The 27,000-nt window shown below is 35.0% G+C and overlaps 1 protein-coding gene across 2 annotated transcripts; it reads right to left on the bottom strand.

Annotated features, from left to right (window-relative positions):
• Positions 1-306: 306 nt before the first annotated feature.
• LOC129254800 (cytospin-A-like) lies at positions 307-26,330 on the bottom strand. 2 transcript variants are annotated; one of them, XM_054893327.2, is made up of 6 exons: positions 26,027-26,330; positions 17,363-19,822; positions 12,825-12,936; positions 11,678-11,794; positions 8,485-8,544; positions 307-6,669 (listed from the first exon to the last, which is right to left on the bottom strand). In XM_054893327.2, exons 2-6 carry the CDS (start codon positions 19,705-19,707, stop codon positions 6,580-6,582), a joined length of 2,724 nt encoding a protein of 907 aa, XP_054749302.2. In that variant the 5' UTR covers positions 19,708-19,822; positions 26,027-26,330; the 3' UTR covers positions 307-6,579. The 2 variants fall into 2 exon arrangements, 1 of the variants encoding a protein (XP_054749302.2); XR_010295754.1 differs by lacking the exon at positions 26,027-26,330 and having other exon boundaries at positions 5,501-6,947; positions 8,375-8,544.
• Positions 26,331-27,000: the final 670 nt, after the last annotated feature.

Genomic DNA, 27,000 nt, shown 5'->3' with positions numbered 1-27,000 from the left:
ATAGAGCACTAATGTGTGACAGAGAGATGAAAAGGAAAATGTGATAGCTCCAAAACTCAATCATAAAGACTATGCGCAACACCAATGAAAGCTAATCATTTGATTAGGATCCTGAAGTTACGACCGGGAATGAAGGTCATTGAACACTCTTTGTTTCTCATTATACTGCGTTTTGTAATCACGTTTTCAATCATGATTCATGTTGCCATTTAAATTTGTACACATCCTAAGAAGCATACCAATGCAATCAAAATAACCTCCACACAAACAAGAAACATTTCCAATCATGACAAGCACAAAATTGGATTTGATATTCCAATCTATTTATTTTGTTATGGAATCTTCTCGCCATATATTTTTGCATACAATAAGCAATACACCACTATCAACAAACAAGTTTAATCTTCAAAACAGCTTTTGCAGGCAAATTTAATCCCTCTGCAATTATTAATTACAGATATACAGCATAGCAAAACACCAACGACCCTGAATGTTAACTTGTGCTTTAATTTTAAAAAGGAAGAATGCCACTTTATTGTACAGTTAAAACAAAATGTAAGTGATGGGCCATTTGCTGTTAACTATTCACCATTTCACAGATACAATATTAACATATCTACACTGCTTTATTTACCCACTTTTTTGTTATCAAATTGTTAATGAAATTCCTTGCATTATTGCATAACAAAACTTAACATGCACCCAAGGGGCTCTTCTAAAGTGGTCATATTCTTCTTTGGGGAAAGAGCAAAAAAGACAATTCTTGCAGATACTCTAATACAATAATTGTGCCAGCCATAGTTCTATTTTTTATGGGGGCATCTCTTGCAGCAAATATTACATGATTTACAAAAAGAAATAGAATGTCATGGTACCAATCTAGGGAAATACATTAATGGTCAATTCCAGATTTAATAAACAATCACATCTGGTTGACACACACATCTATAGAAACTCAAAACACATACATTATCACTTAAAGGAATGGCAAAAAATATGTGACATACAAAGTAATGGAACATTTTCTCTTGCAACAATTGCTTATCGCTAATCGCTAATTTCTCTTAATATATAGAATTAGGATTGTGGTAGGGTTTTTGGTTCAGAGCAATGTGAGGATTAGAGTTCAGGGGTCATATTTGGTTCTTTCCTGTAGGAGGCTGCAAAGGTTGCAGGAGCAAATAACATGGAATCAATTACAAATAACGTTCACAGATATGTTGATTTGGTCAGGAGTGCAAATAAGAGTTTGGAATAGTTTAAATGTTTTTGTAAAAAAAACAATTAGAAACTTAAACTGGAATGTGATATCTAATATGCTTTTGCACATATGTTGTGGAATAAATCACAGACGACAATATTGGAAATTTCCCTTGTCCACAACTGAAAATAAAATAGTGTTGTTTTGTACTGAATTACATGAAATAGAAGTTTATCTATCAAACTTAAAAAATTAAAATTCACTAAATGAAGTTTACTCGCCAAAGTAATACTATGCTGCAGCAAAAAAAAAACACCAACCCTGGTAACACACTTTGCCATACAATGTGCTGCTACTTGATAGAATTGTGAAGACAGCACATGCTTTTAAGGTCTATATTCATTTATGATATAAATATGAATACAAGTTATACTCAATTATTTTTCTGTTAAATATTATCAAATCACTTTCATCAAGGAGACATAGTGAATAATGTGTGCTTTACAACTACCAGTATATAAATACTTGTGAATAAAAATTAGCAGTGATTGCATTACACTATCAGTAACAATTCTTTGACTCACTATAAAGTATTACCTATTAAAACCAGAGAACAATAGATTAAGTGAATCAAATCTATTGTTCTAATAGTGAGTCAAGTGACTGGTATGAGAAAATATGTACATATTTTTATTGAATATATAATACACTTGGTAATTCAATGTGTACATGAGATTCAGTAGTTAATTAATATCTGGATAAGAAGTAGAATAAATTAGTTGGAAAGACATAGGAATTTATTCTTAATCTTATTCATACATTGATAGTGTAATAAGTATACTTCACATCTGTAAACCTGTCAAAGGGAAACTTAAAATAATCTTGGAAATAATTTACACACAATTTCAGCCAGAAAGCTTTGTCAAATACATACTTACATTACATGGAAGCTGAAATTATTACATTTACTCTAGACAAATGATTGATGTTGACACAGCTGACAATCACCATAGTATTTTTCAATGAATATAAACTCAATATAAGCTTTTCTCTTCTAAAGATTTAACCCTCATATCAACATCATTGTGACTTCTTTATATTCTTGATTGAAACATTGCTATGCAAGGATTAAAAATGGTTTATAAACCTGCATTACTCTTCACACACATTTATCACTTCTCAGGAACAAAATTGTGCAAACAAGTGCATAGACTCATTAAGAGCAGGCAGTGACGTCAAACAAAGAAAAGCAGTTGGTTCTTAGTTACTACATCTAAAGAGAAATAGAGGGAGAATATAGGAGGGGGGACACAAAGAGAGAGAGAGTGGGAGAAACAGCTTTAGCACTATACTGCTTATCATTTAGTTTTAGATCCATGATATATGGTTAAAGTTCACCTCGACTTTCTGTGACTTCTCTAAAAATTATTGCTCACAATTAAGACCGATAGAATCTCGCTTAAAGAAAGAAGAATCAAACCCCAATTAACAAAGCCCCACTTACTCTGGATGACAAATACATACATTCTTTATATGTATGATGACGATTATAACAGGCACTATCCACTATACATACTGGAGAGTATGTGATAACAAGGCAATAGTCGTGCTCAAGTCACAAACACTGGACAAGTACTGCCCTCTGTTGTTAATGCATGGAATACACTTACAAACTTTGCATAGGCATTTTTTTCAACTTATTACAAATCTATGTCACACACGGATGAAACCTAAACTTTCTGAACAACACAAAGTTGAAACACACATTCATGTACAGGCAGACAGATGCTTCATGACACAATTTAATACACTGTAATACATTGTGATAGACTGCTTTTGAAGAAATATTGCTTTCTAAAATCCAAGATCAGCGAGATATATTTGAACCAGCAATGCTTAAAAGTAAATCAGACACAAGTTATAAACCAAAACTAATTGTTAAATGAAACTACTTTCAATAGTTTGAGGCAGTAGAGAATACACTAGGCAGCCTGAAATGTCAACATTTTCTCATTTAAATATGTTTTTAAATAAAAATTTCTATAACTACAAGCACATCAGTTATTACCTCTGTATTTATAAGTAAACCATCAATAAGTCAATTATTCCCATGAGACTTCAAGTATTTTGTTTTTTCATAAACTGGCTTCTTTATATAACTGTTATATGGTGTTTACTAAATTTGTTTTGAAAACTGACTTTATATACAAATCAAACAAAGAGTCAAGAGTACCAAGTACTTTACACATAAATGGTTTATCCCAGACCCAATCATAGAGCTAATATAGCAAAGAAATCCAACTAATTTGTTTGAGAAAACTAAAAAGGAGAAAAGATTAGATTGAGACACATATGAAGGAATGTGTGGGTGTTTTTTTTTTCTTCAAAATTCTTTGTCCTGGAAATGGAAGTGCATAAAATAAACATTTCAAATGAGGGAATGCAAATCTCTCAAAAGTGGAATGATAAAAAGAAGGAATTATCTGGAAGATAGGAGTTTGGTAAGACATAAAGAAAAATGAAAAGGGGTATTTTTTACCCCGGTCTTTAACCCATTGGAGACTGCATGATCTTGTTATAACACATGTTTTCCATAGACTCCAGCCTTCATATATGCAGGCTTAGACTTCAACGGATTAAAATAACAAAATAAATAACTGATCGACACAAGGAGCACACTCAATTATGGTAAATGAAGAGCTTGAAACCTAAATTTGTAAAAAAAAATAATTTGTGCTGTAATATACAAACATACAGAATACCTACCCTATAAAATAGCACTGCTGCTGTAGGAGACTGTTCCAGTCTGTGTTAAAAAGTTAATACTTCTATTATAACTTAGCCTTTAAACAAGGCCCTGTGTCTGTTGTAATATATATATCACATACATCTACCTACTGACTGGAGAAAACATTATTCACAAAAGCAGAGAGTGCGAGGATTTTCGAGCCTTAAGGAACCTGATTTTGATTTTTTATGTTAACCATTGTTTCCGAATCGGAATCGCTACCCGAAATGTAGCGGCCAATCAGCGAGCGCATTGTTCACATCAATGAACCCTGTATGACCCTGTGCCACTGAAGCGAATGAACCCAGTCCCATGACGTCATAGACACCGATGGTGCAATTGGCGCATCGGCATGTTCATGAATAATTCATATATTCACGTCTTCACCAGATTCCATAAAGACCTCGCGACTTTATAAATTTGCTCGCTCTCGCGCTCACAAGGGTATCACCAATTTTCTTCGTCGGCCACTAGTTTCGTCTCAGCCACTACTTGACGAGGAATAGAGCCAAGTCGCGAGGCCTTGTCAAAAGGCTAAGTATACCTTTCCTACTAATACTTCAGTTTGTCTGACATAGCAGCCTCTATCTTGATAATGTAAGTTCTAATCAAAACTGTGCAGTTGCAGGCCTTGTTGGTAGGATCCAAAATGAGGCTGAAAATTTTAAACAATGTCACAACACACCAGAATAATACGATAAATAAATATGAATAACTTTTACATAAACATCAATCTTGGAAATGCATTCAAGACTAAAACGAAATCACACAGACTAAGTACAAATCCTATAGTCAAAATAAAATATAACAGGTAATGATTAAAACAGGCCAGCAAATTCAATGCACACGTAGGAGATCAAAATTTTAAATAACATTTTTATACAAAAAGTGATTTGCCGAGAAACCCCATGCAGCAAATACACAGAATTTACATGAAAATTGAATACACTTTCTTTCAAATACATTTACAATAAACTCTGGTGATGGGTCAAACATGAAGGCTGTATTCACAAAAAAAGGTCAAGTTCAAACTATGGTCTTATCACTCATCCATAGTTCTTTTTTTCCCAAGCATACTTTTGCATAGAATGCTATACCAATGCAAATCATCTTTCCAGAAACTTGTGTTTAAATGATTATTAGTAATGCTCACATTGATTTGAAATTTTGCATCAATGGTTCAAACCCCCTTTATTAATTCCCTCTATGAATTCTCTCTACAGACAAAAATCCATTAAAAAGTCAATGAATACATACTTCTACACTCTATTCTCCATAAGGACACAACTACATCAACAGACTTCAGCCTTAATTACCTGTTGTGTCATAACAACTAATATCTGGGAAAAAAAACACGATACTTGGGTCACTTGAGACAATACATGACATACCACTGATATGGTAATTATATTCATTCATGAAATAAAGTTCCCTGTTCCTCAGAAACCTATAAACTATAGCTAGATACAACATACATCACTGCTACAGAAGGATTTTTTTTCTTTTGTTTTGCTGACATAAAAGACAAAGGAAAATTGACAAAGAAGATGGGCAATCCCAAAAAAAATAACTGTTTTAGTATGTCTGACACCTATTTGGCTCAATTTTACTTCAATCCATGAACAAATCAAGCCATGATTATTGAAGAGCATTACATCTTTTCTTATTATGCACAAAGTTCCTGAACAAAGTTTGTTTCAGGAAGGCCCTGTATATAGGGGGTAGGATGTATCTATGGAGTTGCTCAGATGTGATACGGAAAATTATCTTCTTCCAAAACTATTGTACCAGATACTAATACCACAGAACAAATAAATATGTCATATACAGATTATTTGTATGATAAAGCTGCCTGCTTTCACCAGGTTCAATCCAATACAGCATCTCTGGACATTTTGGTTTTAAACAAATGTAATAACACATGTACTGTAATAACATATCAAACTAAATAAGTTTATTGGGCCTGATGCATTATTCTTGCATATGATTACAACCAAGAAAAATAACACACAACTCCATTTTTAACCTTTTATAAGCCCTTAATACGGACTTGGGTTTCAATTTTAGTTGTTGCCTTTAAATACACCTGGGGCCCGTAACACAAAGGTTAGCGATTAATCGCTAATATGAAAGAGCAATTCTGATTGGTTCCTATTCAGTCTACTGAGCAAAATGCGCATGCAATAAAGATCTTGATAGGCTATTTCATACAGCGATTGATCGCTTATCTTTGCGTTACGGAGCTCAGAACCCTGTTTCTGCAAATCTACATAATGCTGCGATGATCATGGTGAATGGCTGACCATTATTTGTGCTTCTTCAGGACGTTGTCATAATGCTGCGACTCTGTCATGACAGACTGGTATCCTTTCTGAGGACAATGCAGTGATCTTGCTCATATCCTTAATATGGCAATTTGCCACTAAGTGATTGTGTTGGTATCAATTTTTTTATCACAGAGAATGGGTCTGAATATTCACCATCAGTACAGTACTGGAAGCCTATATTCAAGAACCTTTATGAACATGAAATCAAAGGCTACGGATGTCATGAACAGACTGGTGATCCTTTCTTCTACTATACAGCATGACTACGTCTCAAAATACTTGTACAGGGCTGTGACATAAGTCATGACAGACTTCCAGTCTGGCCTCTCTAACTTTACCATGTCATCAATGTCCTAATACAGGGGAAAGACAAGAAAAAGGATACAATGTAAATTCAATGACATGTATGTTATGTTTTTTTTCCCATGTAAGCATCAATGTAATGGGTATTCAAAAGAATCATCACATGGATTTTTTTCCTCCAAAATCTTTGTACCAACCTTTAGGTGTGACCATCTAAAAGAGTGATGCATTTCAAACTGGGGTTTGCTTCCATGTGTAGACAGATATACAACCATGTGGTCATGTGCCACTGGGCAATTTTTTCTCCTAAATCCTGTCATATGGTCTCCTAAAGCAAGGCTCGACATTAGCGGTGGCCCGGTGGCCCGGGGCCACCAAATATTCACCTCGGGCAACCATTATTGATAAAATGTTAAGTTTTGGTGGCCCGAATCGGGCAACCAATAATTTTCAAAGTAGCGCAATTTTTCTCCCAATTTTGCACGCATTTATCAACTTTCTACAGCTCAAATTGCAAGCCAGTTCGTCATGCGCCTTTTTTGTTGATCTACACACAAATACACACACACACAGTTTGCATATTAGGCCTACAGCTATAGCATACAGTAGCTATTATCCAGCCAGCCGCGCCGGCCGGCTGGCGTGAGCTTTGCATGAAGCCACTGCATACAGCTGTGCTCTACTCTAGATCTAGCTCAGCCTATTCAGACTCAGGGAGCTGCGATAAAAAATGTTGCTGCTGAGAAATCTTCCACAGAACTTTGAAAATCTAAGTCAAAGTCACCTTTTACACCAATGAAATGAAATTCTACAGTCTATATTACGAAAATCTGGTGTACCCTGATTATTTGCAAGTATTAAGAAGAGGAATTATGACCTCTCTTTTGACTCAAAAAGACCGATTTCCACATGAATTAATACACATAAAAACACATAGGCAAGTACATCACAGTCCCACGTGTGCATTTGTATGTATGTTGATACTTGGTTTCTTTCGAAGCTGTGTATTTTCTAGCCTTAAACAAACAGACAGTTTCTTTCTTTCTTGTTTATAAATGACTTCTTAAACCACTCTTGAGAAAGTAAATACTTTGGGAAGGCATTTCATTGATATGAAATGTGATTTTTTTTTCCAACATTTTGGCAAATATAGGGAAGGACTTTTTTCACACTTTTTTTCCAATATAGTTTTTTCCGTTTTCTTTTTTTTTCTTTCATTTTTTTTGGACAGTTGTTAAACCATTTATACCCCTTCCCATTGAATATGCCTGATTAAAAAATATGTTTCTACTGAAAATAAAATAATACAAACTAAAGGATATAAAAATAGAAATGTGCCATTCCCAAAAGGTAAGTGAAAATTATATGCTTGGCTTTTAATTATATTCCAGTCAGAATAGACTGTTGCCACAGCTGTTGAAAATATATGTAATGGCTTCTTCCTCCTCAGGAGGACGACAAGAACACACTTGTCGAAACGTCGAGATTGGGTGGTCCTTTTCAGGACCAACATATGCCCAAGAAAGATACATGGTGTACCGTGAAACCTACTACACTAAGATGTATAAAGTGAAAGGAACTTAGTGGTAGTGGCTGCAGAATTAATATTTCAGAAGTTTTTTTATTCATTTTTAATGTTTTTCTTTATATTTTTCGGGCCACCAAACTTTAATATCGGGCCACCCAAAAAAATTATTTGATGGTTTTGGTGGCCCGAACGGGCCACCACCAAAAAAAGTTAATGTGGAGCCTTGCCTAAAGTATCTCAAATTATATGAAAATCCATTAATAGTGTTGATATATCCTTCCCATGCCAATTGTTTATCAAACCATTTCATATGCATTCTTCAGGAAAATTTTCTTACCAACATGGATGATATCCCTATTGACTCTCCCGCTTTGAAGGCCACAGTAAAGTTCCTTTTCTGAAAAGATGAAAGAGAGATTACCATCAATCAAAAGGAAAATGGCAGAGTATCACCCATGTTTATTTATGTACTACACCACATACTTTACACTAAAATAGATGATGAGTGTTCATCTGAAGCTCTTAATTGCTCAATTGAAATAATACAAACTACAGTAAAATACAGAAACAGCCAATTGAGATAAGAACATTCAACAGTGAAATATCATGGGATGATGGGAAGATGGGAGATAACAAGTCTAGTCAATGGGTGATTTCAAGTTCAGTGTTGGACTTTTGGTGTTGGTGTCAGGTCAATTTTTACACGATTATAACACCAAACATAAAATGAAGATGGTCCCGAAAAGTCACTCACTAGTTGTTGAGATGTCAATAATATGATCTGGATCAGATTTTCAAACTCTGAATAAGTTTTGAAGCTAGGGGAAGCAATCCAAATTTCAACACCAACACCAAGGCTTACACCGGACTTGAAATCACCCAATGGGGGATAGCAAGAAGGCTTTTAACTGATATTTTAAAGAAAAAAAAATAACGGGAAAGCTACTCTAAATGAACGACACCTATCAAGCATGCATCATCAATGTACAATTGCAATAGAGCCCTAAGGTTTATCAACTTATCAGAAACCTCATTACAGAGAAACATCTGTAATACTCCTCAAGTTTTCCCTTCCATGAATTTCACATATTATTTTCTAGAAAGGGGTGCAGCTGGGAGTTAGCAGTAATGGCAGTGATCAAGGGAAGAGATTGATATCTTAGAGAGGAACAGGAAGATACAGGATAGCAGAGGTACAGCCCATTAGGGATTAGCTACAGCAAGGTCATAACATGAAACATGAAGAATGGTTTCATTTCAAAGTCTCTAAGCGATTATGGTGAGCTACCTAGACATGACACAACAAAGCTCAGATTCATTTTTGTGTACATATCAATGTGATCATATAAGGCAACAAAATGTTGATTGCAGAGGTAGGGGACATCATTTAGCTGTTTGACTGGAATCAAAGAGTCAAATCTAAAACAGTTTATCTGTATCTTCAATTCAAATGGAATTACTTCTGATTCAAATATACAATAGGATTTCATTTAAAAGCTGTACAATATATGATTAGGGAACATTTGGTCAATTTGAAGTTTTTTTCCTCCCTTTATCCATAACATTTAAAGTGTTTCACAAAATTGCATAAGGTGTTTCAGGGGCAGTTACCTGAAAAATCTATTAACGTTTTGATCCAGCCTTAGTTATAACAATATGTGTAATGAGTTTGTATGCACCAGTGTGGACTAAAGTCACTTTTATTACAGACTCATTTGATGTTATGTGCATTATCAACACACGTGGGGTGATTTGTTTCATCGCATAACAATTTTTCTGAGCTTTAATGCATTACGTCTGAACATAGCTTTCAGGGATTACAAGGAAGTTAGAATGAAATGCAAATGATGATTTCACTTGACTAGTTTCCAACACCCATTTAACAAAGGTATACTACGTTAAACCAATGTGGTTTAAGTCTATGATTTAACGAAGGGTAGCCAACCGTAACATATCTGACCAGGCAAAAAAAATACAATACATATATTTTCGAGGGGCTAATTCAACAATCTACTACCTAAATCTGCAACTTGTGAGCAGGAAGAAGCTTATCAATGGGTTCCATGTCAATTGCTATGCTATAAATTCCACACACTAATCAAATAACTAACTTCAACTGTGGATCTAACACTACACCCTACCCTTAACCTAAGATAAAACCCTATTGAAACCCTATCCCTCCATCTTAGATGGAATAAAGCCCAGAGCAATTGTTGCAGGAACAAATGTTGTGTCACCTATCAATGAATATAAATAGGGTCCAGTGTAATAATTGCACATATCAACTATATGTAAATTATGTATACTCCAACCCATCTCCATCCTTCTATCAACTGAGAGTTACTGACGGTAATTTCCTAATTGAATTAATGGGCTCTAGCATGGTAAGTGATCATAAGACTGATTTAAATGATTGATTGATTGCATTGATCAGAATGAGTTATCAGCCATCAGAGTTAAATGGATATGTCACTGTGCACAGTGCATTACCTATGATTTCTTAAAAAGTTTGAGGGTGAAAGGACTAATAGAGAAATATAGTCAGTGTAACAATAACTTGCTTGGTTGCCAGTGCATTTAGAATTAAATGCTTGAATACATGTTGATATCTCGGTGGATTTGTGTGATGTGGGTCTTGTAATCTCATAAGCATAAAAAATCAGCTGAAGCTAAATTTAGCTTATCCTGATCATGGTCTGGATAAGGCACATGTAACTGCTGATAATAATCTCAGCAAATTAAGAAATGCAACTTGTTGGAAAAGAACAAATTAATAAAAGATGTCAATGGCCCGTATTCTGAAGTCAGGTTTAACTTAGACCATGGTCTAACTCTGTGCTAAAATTATGGGGAGCCAAAAATTCAAAAATTATCTTTCTATTGTATATATCTTATGATTAATATTTTGCTTTCATTATGAAGAAAAAATACTTCAAAATACTAAATGTATACCATTTGAAAGTCAATAAGCTACAGAACACAGTTTTATGCATTTTGAACACATGCCAGCTGAGTATTTTGTAAGAGAAAATCTCATATTAGTGGGCTTTGAATCAATGCTTTATTGTCCTTCTCAACAACCTGAAGTCTGTGACATCATTCTGTGTCAGTTTGGGATTACAAAGATTTGTGTGTTAAAAAACTGGATTATTATATTTTCAAGATTACACATTTGATTTTCTCCATCATACCACGGAAAGCATTCTCTGCATGCTTACATTCTAATGAAATCTAAAGCTTTGAAGCAAAATACTCAGCTGGCAAGAAGTCATTATACTTTAAACTTGCATTGTTGTGCTTTGTAGCTTATAGTGTTTCAATTTGTTGATTTCACTTTAATATTTTGCTGGGTAATTAAAGAATGAGTTCAATTATATCAATAAATAATCAATCAAATAATGAGCGAGATAATAGCATAGACACAGTTGTCACATTTGGATATCCATAGTTAATCTACCGATACTAAGCGTAGTTTAACTTGGTACATCTTTGTGAATGCTGGCCAACCTATCTGTAAGTGGAGTCTTTACCTTGTCTTGATTGTTGAGTTCATTCCATGGTATTGCTTCAGGCATGTAGCTGTGTATAATAGCACAGAAGGCAAGACCATCATTCCAACTGCTACTGAAGTTCGTCACTTCTACACCCTAAGGGAGGAGAGGATGGGTGAGAGAAAATGGGGGTTATCACGATCAACAAATTTTCCTGGAGCATTATGGGAATATGCCACTTCAACAATTTTTGTGCTATGAGACACGATGTCATAAAAAGAAATCTCATGTTATAATAAACAATAAAGCATGAAGGTAATAATGTTCTATATTTGCATATCATTTGATACTCATGCTTCTAAGTGTTGCATCCTTGTCTTAGATTATAATAGCGGACCCCACTTTAAAGTTTATACGCTATTATCTACTCACTTTATGGTTTATATCCTACAAAGTACTCCTAACATAATAGCTAATCCAACTTTATAGAATCTATGTTTTATACCCTATAGCACAATTGCAATCCTGCTTATTAGTTCTGTGCCATTATGTACTTTCAACATAATGGCAAATCTTTCTATAATAGTGTCTCTGCTAGGAAACATTTCTTTACAAGCAGATTGGTAAGGAATAAAGAGAGATTACCTTAAAATCCATCCCAAAGCATATTATATACCGTAACATTAATCACAGCACATAAAACATTGATATTAACTGCAACTTTCTACATAAAATGGAAAGAGAAGACTGCAAACTTGATACCGAATGGAGGACTTATAGTTGATTAAGATCAATCACAAATCCAGAGTGACGCATGTCAGAAAATAACTTGTAAATAAATATGTTTGACAGCAAGGTGGATGCATATCTCACCATAATTAAAAGCTCAAATTAAAAATTGATAAAAATGAACACACTTTAACCTAATTAAATTAAACTACTACGTTTGAGTCCCTTCAGATGAAAAAAGATAGCAGAATGTTGTATCAACAACTTATATCCACACAATCCCCCCCCAAAAAAAAAAAAAAATAAATAAAGAAGTACTCAACATTGATGTCTTGAATTTGAAGATGACAATTCCTACCAACCCTTTTAAACTAAAATGACATCTTTTAAAAGTTGCAGGCTCATCCACCAAACAACCATTTGTCCTTAAACCATCCAAGTCATACCATCATCTCACCTTATAACCATGTGCCCTAGCCTGGCACCATTTGAGTAAGGCATTCCTCTTGGAACCACCTCCTTCTGACTTGACTAACATAGACAAAGGGTCTTTCTTATCTATACCATCCCTGCAGAATAAAAGAACAAAAAAGAAAGAACATCAGTATGATTTGTTTGATTAAGAAAAATAGAATACAGCTTTAGATGAGGATTAAAAATAACACCATTTTAAAAACATCTGCATAAGTCAGAAATATGACGCTCAATTATGAGGCGCCGAATGTACCAATATTATATAGAACAATTATTTGTTATATAATCATTATTTATTAAATAATAACTATTATTTATATATAATTTACATTTTATTTGTAAATAACTACTATTATATAAAATATCATTTCTAATTATTTATATATAATTCCAAGTAATACTTCATTATTTGTAAATAATAATAGTTCGACATTCCATTATTTATAAATAATGATTATTTGTTTTTCATTATTTATAAATAATGATAATTGGTTTTTCATTATTTATAAATAATGATTATTTGTTTTTCATTATTTATAAATAATGATAATTGGTTTTTCATTATTTATAAATAATGATTATTTGTTTTTTCATTATTTACAAATAATGATTATTTGTTTTTCATTATTTATAAATAATGATTATTTGTTTTTCATTATTTATAAATAATTTGTTGAGTTTTCCATTATTTATAAATAATGATTATTTGTTAAATAATGAAAACGTCTACTTCATTATTTATAAATAATTTTTTCGAGTGCACCATTATTCTCATTATTTATAAATAATCATTATTTAATGTTCGAGTTTTCCATTATTTATAAATAAAGATTATTTGTTAAATCTACTTCATTATTTATAAATAATAATTTTGTTTCAATATCCCATTAATCATTATTTATAAACAATTTTTACAGTTTGCCATTATATACAAATAATCATTATTTATTTACAAATAACCATTATTTATTAAATAATGCCATTATTTATTAAATAATGCCATTATTTATTAAATAATGCCATTATTTATTAAATAATGCCATTATTTATTAAATAATGCCATTATTTATTAAATAATGCCATTATTTATTAAATAATGGAAAACTCGCTATAACATGCAAATGTGGGACCGCCCATGATATGAATATTCATGATGCGATTTCCTTTTTCGTGATTTTTCTTCACAAATTTTTGTCCATTTCCTCTTCATAATGACATTTCTTGAAGCAATTTTCTAGGGATATGGTCTGATTGTAATATTCTTCATTTTCTATATAACTTCGTCTTCGTAGAAATATCAAAAAGTGTAATTTTATACGATTTTTCCTACAGTTCACAATCCCCATAGGCGCGCGTGTACGGTAGGGACAACCGGTGAATCGACGGAGTGCTCTTCATCGAAATACTACGTTGGTTGGTCCCCGGAAGTGGCGGGCGGAATTTAGCCCGAATCCTCGATGGAAGTCGATCAAGTGCATATGAGCTGAGAGAGTGAAATATCAGTGTACTTGTACAGGCCCTTCTACTTTTTATAAATATTTCTTGTTGCTTTTTTTGTTAAGTTAATTTTTCCTGGTGTAGAGATAAGTTTCAGTTCTAATAATGCACTTCAAATACATTTTGGAGTGTCTGTTTGAGGCGTTTGGGGCGATTTCACCCTGGCCCCAAAATGCTCGCAACGACAATACGGGGGCATGATGACCCCTAAATTTTCAAAAACTTATTTTTCTATTGAAAATTATCACAAAATTCACCAAAAGTGTGCACGAAAGCCTTCGTATTTCACTTTTAAAACTCCAAAAAGTGCCCAAATGACAAGCTTGGTCGCTTCGCTGTGTCGCTTTCAACTTGAGAACGTTTACGCGTCTGCTTCGATATGCCCCCCCCCCCCCCCTCCTCCGAAAGAAATTCTGTATACGGCCATGCTCTAAAGAGCCTGGCACATTGATTTATGTATACTTGCATTTTTATTATTTTTATCTCATTATCAACATGGCCTTACGCATAATTTTTTCCAGGGGGGCCGGGGCCGGAGCATGACGCGCGTAAACTTTCTCAAAAAAATCTTGAAAGCGAGACAGCCACGGGACCAAGCCCAAATGACAAGCTTGGTCGCTTCGCTGTCTCGCTTTCAACTTGAGAACGTTTACGCGCGTCTGCCCCCACCCCCCGAAAGAAATTCTGTGAACGGCCATGCTCATAAGAGCATATGGCACATTGATTTATATGTACTTTTCATTTTCATTATTTTTATCACATTATCATCATGGCCTTACACAGAATTTTTACGGGGGGGGGGGGGGGAGCAGCTAGGACACGCGTAAAGTTTCTCAAAAAAATCTTGAAAGCGAGACAGCGACGCGACCAAGCTCAAATGACAAGCTTGGTCGCTTCGCTTTTTCAAGATTTTTATGAGAAAGTTTACGCGCGTCATGCTCCGGCCCCGGCCCCCCTGGAAAAAATTATGTGTAAGGCCATGTTGATAATGAGATAAAAATAATGAAAATGAAAGTATACATAAATCAATGTGCCAGGCTCTTTAGAGCATGGCCGTATACAGAATTTCTTTCGGAGGAGGGGGGGGGGGGGGGGACATATCGAAGCAGACGCGTAAACGTTCTCAAGTTGAAAGCGACACATGCAGCGAAGCGACCAAGCTTGTCATTTGGGCACTTTTTGGAGTTTTAAAAGTGAAATACGAAGGCTTTCGTGCACACTTTTGGTGAATTTTGTGATAATTTTCAATAGAAAAATAAGTTTTTGAAAATTTAGGGGTCATCATGCCCCCGTATTGTCGTTGCGAGCATTTTGGGGGCAGGGTGAAATCGCCCCAAACGCCTCAAACAGACACTCCAAAATGTATTTGAAGTGCATTATTAGAACTGAAACTTATCTCTACACCAGGAAAAATTAACTTAACAAAAAAAGCAACAAGAAATATTTATAAAAAGTAGAAGGGCCTGTACAAGTACACTGATATTTCACTCTCTCAGCTCATATGCACTTGATCGACTTCCATCGAGGATTCGGGCTAAATTCCGCCCGCCACTTCCGGGGACCAACCAACGTAGTATTTCGATGAAGAGCACTCCGTCGATTCACCGGTTGTCCCTACCGTACACGCGCGCCTATGGGGATTGTGAACTGTAGGAAAAATCGTATAAAATTACACTTTTTGATATTTCTACGAAGACGAAGTTATATAGAAAATGAAGAATATTACAATCAGACCATATCCCTAGAAAATTGCTTCAAGAAATGTCATTATGAAGAGGAAATGGACAAAAATTTGTGAAGAAAAATCACGAAAAAGGAAATCGCATCATGAATATTCATAATCATATCATGGGCGGTCCCACATTTGCATGTTATAGCGAGTTTTCCATTATTTAATAAATAATGGCATTATTTAATAAATAATGGCATTATTTAATAAATAATGGTTATTTGTAAATAAATAATGATTATTTGTATATAATGGCAAACTGTAAAAATTGTTTATAAATAATGATTAATGGGATATTGAAACAAAATTATTATTTATAAATAATGAAGTAGATTTAACAAATAATCTTTATTTATAAATAATGGAAAACTCGAACATTAAATAATGATTATTTATAAATAATGAGAATAATGGTGCACTCGAAAAAATTATTTATAAATAATGAAGTAGACGTTTTCATTATTTAACAAATAATCATTATTTATAAATAATGGAAAACTCAACAAATTATTTATAAATAATGAAAAACAAATAATCATTATTTATAAATAATGAAAAACAAATAATCATTATTTGTAAATAATGAAAAAACAAATAATCATTATTTATAAATAATGAAAAACCAATTATCATTATTTATAAATAATGAAAAACAAATAATCATTATTTATAAATAATGAAAAACAAATAATCATTATTTATAAATAATGAAAAACAAATAATCATTATTTATAAATAATGGAATGTCGAACTATTATTATTTACAAATAATGAAGTATTACTTGGAATTATATATAAATAATTAGAAATGATATTTTATATAATAGTAGTTATTTACAAATAAAATGTAAATTATATATAAATAATAGTTATTATTTAATAAATAATGATGATATAACAAATAATTGTTCTATATAATATTGGTACATTCGGCGCCTCATACTCAATGGACTATTGAAAATCATAAAATAATGGATGTTACATTATATTTGTGGTAAAACTGACTATTTTTAAAGTTATTTTCTCGCTTTATATATTGCATACTAGTCTTTCAGACAGTGAGAAAATGGCTTTAAATAGAGTCAGTTTTACCACAGCTAAATTCATGATGGAAAGCAGTTTAATAATTTGGAGAGCTATAAAATCACATACCAGGGCCCGTTGCATAAAATTTACCATTATGGTAACTACCATGGAATCCTTGATTCTGATTCGCTGTTGATCAGCGTTACCATGGTAGTTACCATTGGATGGCAAAGTTACTTTTAAAAAAACAATGACATATGCATACTTACGTTGTCTTCTTGGCAGTTGGTGACTGGTTGCCTACCGAGTCTCTTGGAGTGGGTGAATCACAGTCCCTTAAAGATGATGATGATGATCTGCGCCCAGATGAGATGGGTTCATTGCAGAGTGATTTAGCTCTTCTTGAGGTAGGGGACTCGCTGTTATCTCTGCTCATAGACCGTCTAGTTGAAAATTCTCTATTCCTGGAAAGGGCATCTCCAATCATCTGCCGGGCTTCATTACGATTCCCTGGTTGTGACCTGGAGCGCCCTATCATGCTGTCATCAATTGATCGATTGGAGGAACTCATAGACAGCTTCTGAGCATCATGTGTAGAGATGATGGTGGTAGTAGCTCTTCGGGTGTACTGAGGTTTAGAGTTCATGCTCTTAGTTATTGCTATTGTTGTGTTCCTCCTCTCCATTGGAGGCCTGGTGTTGGAGAAATTCATTGAAACAGGAGAGGTAGGGCTTGCTGGAGTCTTTGGCACATCTGCACCAGCATTGCTTTCAAGGTTCTTAATAATATTCTTCACAGAGACCTTCCCATTGCTGAGAGTTTTACGAGAAGTGCTCCCGCGGACAATGTCCTTTTCTGATGATTTCATAATAGCTTGCATCCTCTGGCGGATCTCGTTCTCTGTAGGAGTGTTCCGGGGAGGGGCAGGAGTGGTTGGGGTTGGAGGTTTATGCATCCTTTCAATCTTACGCAGTCTCTCCACTTCAGCGGATAAGCTTTTGATCTGGTCGCGAAGCTCTGCTTTGTCCTTCTCTAGCATTTTCACCTCATTCTGAGCTTCATTGCGATAATCGTTGGCAATCACCACAGCCTTCTGCAAATCCCGCTGGAACTGCACCCATTCTTCTGAATCACGAGCGCTTGTACGCTTCAAGTCGACTAGATCCCTACCAATATTTTGCTTCTCTTCTCGCAATGTCTGTACTGCTTGGTTCAGGTCAGCAATAGTGCTTAAATGCTGCTGCTTGTCATATTCTTGCCGCTCAACAGTCTCCTCCAACTCTATCACTGTTTCCTTGAGATTTATAACCTCTGTTTCTAGTTCTGCCTTCTCAGAGTCAAACTCACGAATCATTGCCTGATACCTCTCAACCTGTTCTTCAAACTGATTCTTACTTGATTCATACTCATCCTCTATTCTCTCAAGCTCTTCTTGAAGTTTCTCAGCATGGTTATTGCTTTCTTCCAAGGCACGTGCAAGCTCTTCACACCTAGATTCTGCTGTGTCCTTTTTAAGTCTTGCATCTTCCAACAACTGGGGAAGGTTTAAGCTACCCTTTGGATCTGAATACCGAAAAAGCTGATTCAGTTTGTCCTTTTCAGCCCTCAAAAGAGTATCCCCCTTCTCTCGCTCAACTTCCAAACTTGATAACTTTCCCTTAAATACAGTTATTTCTTGTTCAAGTGATTGCCTTGCAGCCAGGGCACTTCTAAGCATGCTCTCCATTTCCAAGAGTTGGTATTTGAGCTTCTCAACTTCTGACTGAATCTCATTATTGTGTTCCTTTAGGAGATCAGTCAGTTTCTCCTGCTCTTCTTTGCTTCTGGCCATCCCTGTAGCTTGGTCTGACACAGCAGTTCTTGGAGAAGGCACACATTCATTTAATTCCTCTAAATCATATTCTATTTTGTGCTCATCACATATAGCTTTGAAGTGTTGTATTACCATATTCAGTTTCTCTGTTTTTGACATTTGTCTGTATAATGCTTCTATGATAATTGACTTCTCCTCACCAAGCTTATCTGTGTCTAAAGTGAGGTCTGTCACCTGATCCTGAAGGTCTTTGAGTTCTTGAAGTGTTGCTTGCAACTCCTCATTGACAGTGTAATGGTTTTCCTCCATCTGAAGGATCCTGTCATGTAGGTTTGCCATTGATCCTTCTCCATCACTGCTCAGAATATCCCAATTGCCATCAGACATGTTTGATGGCTCATCAGGAAGAACCACTGATCCATCTGATGATGATGATGGAAAGCCTGGTAAAACAAGCTCTGCATTATTATCTGCTATGATGTACGATGAATCCCTTGTGGAAGCTTCCTCTACACCTTCTGCTCCAGCACCCTGTACACGTTCCTCCAGACTGGAGCTACCTTCCAATCCCAGAAGAATTGCCTTCTCGCTGTCCGTTTTGGAGGCCTGTGTCTCTGAATCGATGCTCTTCATGCGATCTTTGAGGATGCGGTTCTCATGGCGCAGGATCTCCATCTGTTGTCTCATGAAGTTGTTTTCCTGCTGGGTCTGCTGGAGTAACTCCTGGATCTCATTCCAGCCCTGCTGGTTTGCATCGTTCTTCAACGGTGCTTGAGTCATGGTTGATGAAGTGGTCTGCATTGGTGCCTATCTTCACAATGCCCTGATAGAAGACGATTGTCAATAATCCCCTTTCCTTCTTGTCTACATCTGCATTTTTAACATCTATAACATCTGCATGGTTTCCTCTGATGTCCTGCAGAAAAGAAAAAAAATAAATGTCAAAAATCAATTATAGAAGTAATTTTACAATACAATGATTTTCAAAAAATATAAATTTTCAAAACAATGTATTCCCATATCGATGTTAGATATCAATACAATCAAGAAAATATACAGCATCCAATGAAAAGTTAGATATCACCTGCGCATTACTTTTACAAATAAACAGCTCAGTAAGAATGGAAACACGCAATGAATAAGAACTTTTTAATGAAATCCATCGCTTACTATATGAGGGGATGCACTTCATTTTTACTTCACAAAATAAATTTTAAAAACCCAGAGGGTTTAATTCTAATATATTCCTCGCAACATTCCTGGTAACATTTTATGCATGATTCATGTTAACAGAGCTCAGGAAAATAAAACTGGGCACTGCTAAAGATCCCAAGGGTGACAATAATTTCCTAATTGAATTTCTGATTAGCATTGAGAGCCTGCCATTTTGATAAGCTCTAGAGGGACAAGATTCAAGGTACAAATTTGTACAGTCACAGGCAGCAAATAATGAGCAATTTCTTCTCCGGTGGAATTGATTTTCTCCCGTAAAATACCACACACTTAGCTAACCTAATCCTAAACTCATGGGTATAAATGTGCTTCTGGCCACATACTCTGTGTTAAAGTCAAATATGAAATGGCATTTTACAATGTGAAGGACAGAAATTCCTCAGGACATACACTGTAGGCTATGTTTGTTACTCCTGGTTTGAAAATCCGTATTAAGCAAATTTTGTAATGTGTCAACACCAATCTCACTGTTTTAATGTGATAACTAACCAGAAGTTTCAATCAGATTCTAAACTTCCAATGAAAAAAGGGGCATCTTCTCCTGAAGAAAGGAGTGAAAAGATAGTTAACCAAGATCAAAGCCATTTGTTACGAATAGAATAAGTCAATATTGAACAAATGTGGAGTGAGAATTTCCAATACATTTACTCCTCAAAGATAATATACATGTATACATGCATGTAAAAAAGGAAAATGGAATATCAAAGTGTTAAGTTACCAGTATTATTGCCATTGTACCAAGAAGCTTTGGTATTTCAAAAGGATGATTTCAGTGCATTGATTTTAGTCAAATTATTTAATTCAATCTTTATGAATATATCCAAATGATCGAGTGTATCAATTTAAAACATCTATTACTTCTTTTTTTTCATAGAGAAATCAGATCAAGGGACCATATCATGAAAGTTAAAAGCACTGAAATGTTTTCATATCAGACGGTTACCATTATAACCATCAGACACGTGTGCCTCTCAAAACCAAATGTTAATGAAACACCTCCCAAGTGCCCAAGCGGGTGTTTCATAAAGCTGTTCATAAGTTACAAGTGACTTTATGAACAACTGGTGATCGTTTCTCATGGTAAATGATATGTACTGCAAAAGTTCAAATTCTCATTTGTGCTGATCAAGCTCATAAGAAAGGATCACCAGTTGTTCGTAAAGTCTCTTGTAACTTACGAACAGCTTTATGAAACACCCCACCAAAAAATTATAATAAATTGTACTTAGTCTCTATATACTCCCAGGGGTGAATTGTTTCATTATCATTGTTATCAAAACTAAAGAAAACAACTAGCTATTATTAACAAAGACTCCCTGTATAATTGAGGACTTTTAATCTAGTTTCACTTTCATCTTGAGAATTCAGTATTTTCCAAATACTCTCAATGAATACATGTACGTGGGACATAATGCCCAATGGTTATCGCATCACAGGATTATAATTTGTTTTCAGTTCATAAAGTATTTTTGTATATTACTTCAATCTGTTTTCCATGAGCTGCAGATCTTGTCCACAATAATCAATAGTTCTTTTGAAACAGTAGGGGCCTATAACCTCAATTTCCCAGGTTCAGATTCATACCACAATGAATGCATTTACTTGACATATAAAGTAAGATTATGCTGAAATCTTATAAATCTAATCAATGGCTTTACATAGAACACATGACTCTTTTTTTCTAATGAGATAGTATTATGATAGCTAATGTCATCGATTTCACGCTTGTCGCATGCAATCACTGCCATAACATTTGATGGGCTCGAGTCCCTGGATTCACCTGTTAACTACACACAGACACTCATATCCTGAGGATTTGGCCAAAGAAGAAAAGGTTAACTAATTCCCCAGGAGATGTCTTAATTTAGACAGTCTCTCTCTAATAGGCCCATCTCCATTAGCCTGAATTTTCAAATCATTCCATTATTTCCATCCCAGTAAATACATGTATTACAAAAACTGTTTGTAATGACGAATATTTCAGACTATTTCATAGTTTTCATCCTGATTTCACAATGATATTTATAAAAAAAATTCATATTGTGCAGCTACAATATAAAATCTAAAACCAGGCGCCCACTACATGATCCAAAATGCACAATGTTGTAAACAGTCACATTTTGCATTAAATATGAAAGTTCGAAGCAGGAAAATTACATTATTTGAAATTTGGCATTGTGCTAGAAATACTAAAATCAGTCTGCTTTGCTGCAAGCCTTGTGGTCGGAGTAAAGTTGAAAATCGGCTTCAAGTCCCAGTCGATGATAAAATCATTATAATTGGAATTTAATTTGTTTTCATTCCCACAAGAAGGCTCAAATCAGGCTGGAATTTTGATTTTGGTCATATCACTATTACAAACTTTGACTGTTACAATATTAGGCCTATAGGCTGGAGTATTCATTTCCAATGCTATTAAAATTTCTATGAAAATCGGACTGCAAGAGATCTGGTAGTGTGCGGCGAGATTCAGAAAGCACTTTTAAAAGTTAGAAACTCCTATTGCTTTATACATTATAAGCAATCTATGCATTCATACACAGATGAGTCTTCAATAACATATTATTGTATGACAATTCTGAGTCAACTTCTCATTTTTTAAAACAAAATAGTGCAATATTTGGTGCACTATCCAGCCACGAGGAAGAACACACTCAGTGTTTGGAACCAGGATAATTCATTCATCCTACTGTACCATCCTCTGCTATTCAAACATACAGCCCAAAATGCACATGCTCCAGGTCATGTCCTAGAGATTCTCCTAACTAGGGATGATGGTAATAGGGAAGGTTTCTTGAATCTTGAGGAGGAGGGTGCATAGGGCTACATACAGAAGGCAAATAGAATCTCAACATTGAGCGATCTCAAGCTGATGGAGAACAAGTTCATGCAAACAGGCAGACAGACAAGCAACTAGAGACAAAGGTACACTATGGATAAACAAAGAGAGAGGGGGTAGACAGAGATGATGAGATGGCAGAGGCAAAATGAACAGGAGTTGCAGTCAAATGTTTTGCTGTACACACGCGTGACCAAATTATTTCCAAACACCCCCTAAACACGTTTTTTCTCTGTGTGCAAAATAACCCCCTAAACAAGTTTTTCGCAGGCTTTAATGACACAATTTGGCCCCTAACCAAGTTGTCGCCAGAATATGACCTCGGGGAAAAAACATACCCTACACATGTTTGGCTAGTCTTTTAAAATAAGATTTGGAAAAAAATACATACCCAAAATACGTTTGACCCCGCAATTGACCATTGACCAGTCTTTCAAAACCACCCTTTTTCTTGAAAATCAGTGTTTTTGATACCCTTAACGAGTGCACGCGCGGCCCGCATCCAAAACTGAAAAAACACCCCCTTCAAACACTTTTTTTTTGTCACGCCTGTGTACAGCAATATATTTGACTCCCCCCGGGTGTGTTAAGTGGATAAGAAATATGCCTACTGGTTCATGGTTCAATAATAGAGAGTCAAATATGCTTCTCATTCAATAAGATTGCAATACAAGAAATTTCATAAATAAATTATCAGTGAGAAGGAAAAGGAAACCAAAGAGGGAGAAATACATGAAAATCAGGGGAGTGTAAAATGGTAAGTGATTTTCCCTGACAACCAATATAAGCTCCTGAAATCCTTGCATATGATTGGCTCAGAAAATATAGTCAGTGAAAAATCACAGACAAGATGCTTTATGAAACACTGCCTGGATGAAACGATAGGCTACCAAGTAACAACATATACTTTACATGCCAACAAAACTTCCCTAGAATTTTCATTCAATGACTGCAGGCAATATAAACATACCACAAACATTAAAAACTTTTTTTTTGTCATGTAGAACCATCACATACATGTACCATCATTAGCTACATGTACATGAAGCTTGCCTAGCCATTAATATTGAATTGCTTGAGAGATTAAAGAACATTAGCATATGCAATGTATATATCAGAAGCAAAAGTGAAAGTGAATTATGTTGTACAAGGTCTGGTATGCACAATCTAATTTCTCAGCTGAGCTGGGTAATGTTTGCTTGTTCGCTATATCGTGTCATGTGTTACAAGCTAATCAATATTAATATCAGCAATGTTTACCACTCTGAATCACCAAAAGAGATTGCATCCGGTGATAAGAAATCACTATAATGTTTCACACTACAAACATCTTGGTGAAGATTATTTCCCCTTTTTATGTAGGCCTACAACGTAATATGAGTCAATCCATATTGTCATTCATACCTACATGTGTTCGCATGAATGCAAAATGATGCAGTTCTTGCAATGTGCATTTGAACTCTGTTACATCCATTGGGGGGTGGTTAAACACATTTATCTACTTAAAATACAATTTCTTGAACCTATAATGATGCACAGTGGTACATGCACTTTTTTTTCTCCAACAATGTGTAATTATTTCATTAATAAAAGTTATGCATAGAAATAAATTAATGCATACATGTATTTCTACACTGTCTGTAAAATGTACTACATGTACCTTTATTTCTGCATATTGGATGGATGGATAGATAGATCAAACTTAATGCAGATTCAACAAAATTCTGAGGTTAACAATCAAACAAACCTCTTTTGGGGATTAGGGATTGCCATTATATGCAACACTGACAATCAGGCAATTGTTCTTTCTATTGTATTCATGGCCTTCTCTAATCTGATCTACAGAAGACTTTAACTCTATACAATTTCAAAGAGATACAACACCTCTGGCTCAAATCTTGCCAAAAATGGTAGAGGATTATCAAGCTTGATTTCAACTAAAATGGGAAGACATGCTGGAATATATTGAGGATTTCGAGGGTACGATACAGACCGTGTATTCAATACACTTTCCTTTGTCATGCATATCTACATGTATATATGCATATCTACATGTATGCTTATTGAATGAAAAGGGGTCAAATCTGGGAGGGGGTGCACTCAAGTTATATTTGATGGAGGTGTGCTTCACAAAACCTAAAATGGGAGGTCTAAAAAACAGATTTCAAGGTTTAATATACAGGGTTTAAGAACAATACACAAAGTTACAGCTTTCCAAGACTCCTTTTTTGTGGCAATATAAATGAAAGAAAACTGCATGTACCTGGAAATGTTAAGATTTCTGTTGTTGGACTCAATAAAAAAAAAACACTCATGACCAGACCTAATTTGGTATTGTTATTCCAAACATGGTGAGTTCCACCTCAAGTTAGCATGATTAGCCAACCACTACATGTAGGCTACTGTTTTGCTAACCAAGGGTTCATATCATTCAGATTCACATAATTAGCATTAATTATTCAATATTGATCTCTGGTCTATGGTTCTGTGTTTGATGATTCAGAGTTCTGATGCGAAATGGAGGAATCACCATCCCTCACAACACATACATTTACAATGTATTCCAAATGTATATTAAATGTAATATGTTCATGCGCCTGAATAATCCTGGAATAGGGCATAACAAAATCTTGAACAAAATTCATAATACTGTACACACTTGCTAGCCCTGAAACATAATAAATGCAGATCAATATAAACAGAGGGGGGGGGGGGGTGGCTGGGATAAAACAAAAATGTTTGATAAACAAAAGGAATATAAAAAAGTGCCAAGTGCTTTATATGTATGACCTATAATTGATTCAGAGTTTTAAACTTAAATTTGAGAATCTCTGACACAAAATTTTAGGTGAATACATAAATGTATTAAATGGGTCATAATTTTTTTTCCTGGATTGTAAATTGATTTACCGGTACACAAATGTAGGCATAAATTAAATAGATGTCCTCATTATACACAATGCCAAATAGCTTGAATTATAAAAGTCACAACCCACACATTAAAACTATTTTCAAATATCAGAATACATTATTAGAATATATACTCACTACAATGGCAAACTAAACCAGTATGTACTGAAGCATAGTATCTCCATGGTTGAAGTGCAAGTGCAATGCAAGTGGCTTAACAGTTAAGTGCTGTTCACCTAATCCATTTACAGAGCTAGAGGACCTCCCTATGGCATGAGTAAAGGAACCTAGCAATAAGAGGAATTACTCTGTGGCTCACAGTTGGAAGGAATTAAAACCATGGCTGCTTTTCAAGTCATTGACAATGTGTTCTGAGGAAAATTCACTTGCAAGCAGTTATGTGTCAGGCCGAGCTCTGTCAAAACATGATCATAATGCAGCCAATAGAGGCATGTTGGGTATCGCAATGGGCTGAAATCTGCCTGTCTGTTAAACCCACCAGTATCAGTTCTAATTGTCCAGAAAACAATGTTGGCAATAAAAGACAACAAAACATGTTCATATAAACAATTAGGTGTTGAGAAGTCACTGTTCTGGTTGCCCTAAGGTAGTTTAGTTGCATCATTTCCAAAAAAAGCTAATTCCATGAAAATCACATACAGTTCTCTTTATTAAATAAATGAAAAGAAAAGTTTAGACCTTTCCTTGAAATAGTATACAACTGTCTTTTCACTCTCAACCCTATTCAATGACTTTGGCTCATTGACTAAATTGTTTAGAATGTTTGGAGTGCTATAGGTGGAAGAAAAATGGAGCTGGTATACCAACTCAAGAACAAACACAATGTTGAGAGCAGCATATCCTATTAACCCTTTCCATGCGTACTTCGCACGTATGCACACTTGGTGCCGTGCGAACTTCGCATTTCACGCTCAAGCAAACAATGCATTGTTTCCCTCCCTGAAAAGAATTCAGCACAGAGGGGTTCGTGGTCCAGCGCTCAAAGAGTTAATAAACAGAGTTTCCCTAACTATTAAAACTCACCAAAACTTAACTCTCAGTCTTGAGCAAAGTCTATATAGCGTTAGTCATCCATGGGACTCCCTAGTGTC

Source organism: Lytechinus pictus, chromosome 2, assembly GCF_037042905.1.
Source record: "Lytechinus pictus isolate F3 Inbred chromosome 2, Lp3.0, whole genome shotgun sequence".
Lineage (NCBI taxonomy): Eukaryota > Metazoa > Echinodermata > Echinoidea > Temnopleuroida > Toxopneustidae > Lytechinus > Lytechinus pictus.
This window is presented reverse-complemented; position numbering and strand designations above follow the sequence as displayed.

What these genes read in the sequence shown, in the direction of transcription:
- LOC129254800 (XM_054893327.2), bottom strand. Translation starts at nt 19,707, where the DNA reads ATGCAGACCACTTCATCAACCATGACTCAAGCACCGTTGAAGAACGAT. An exon ending in CTAGGGCACATGGTTATAAG is followed by an intron (nt 11,795 to 12,824) that starts GTGAGATGATGG and finishes CTCCTCCCTTAG; the next exon opens with GGTGTAGAAGTGACGAACTT. An exon ending in TAGGGATATCATCCATGTTG is followed by an intron (nt 6,670 to 8,484) that starts GTAAGAAAATTT and finishes CCCCTGTATTAG; the next exon opens with GACATTGATGACATGGTAAA.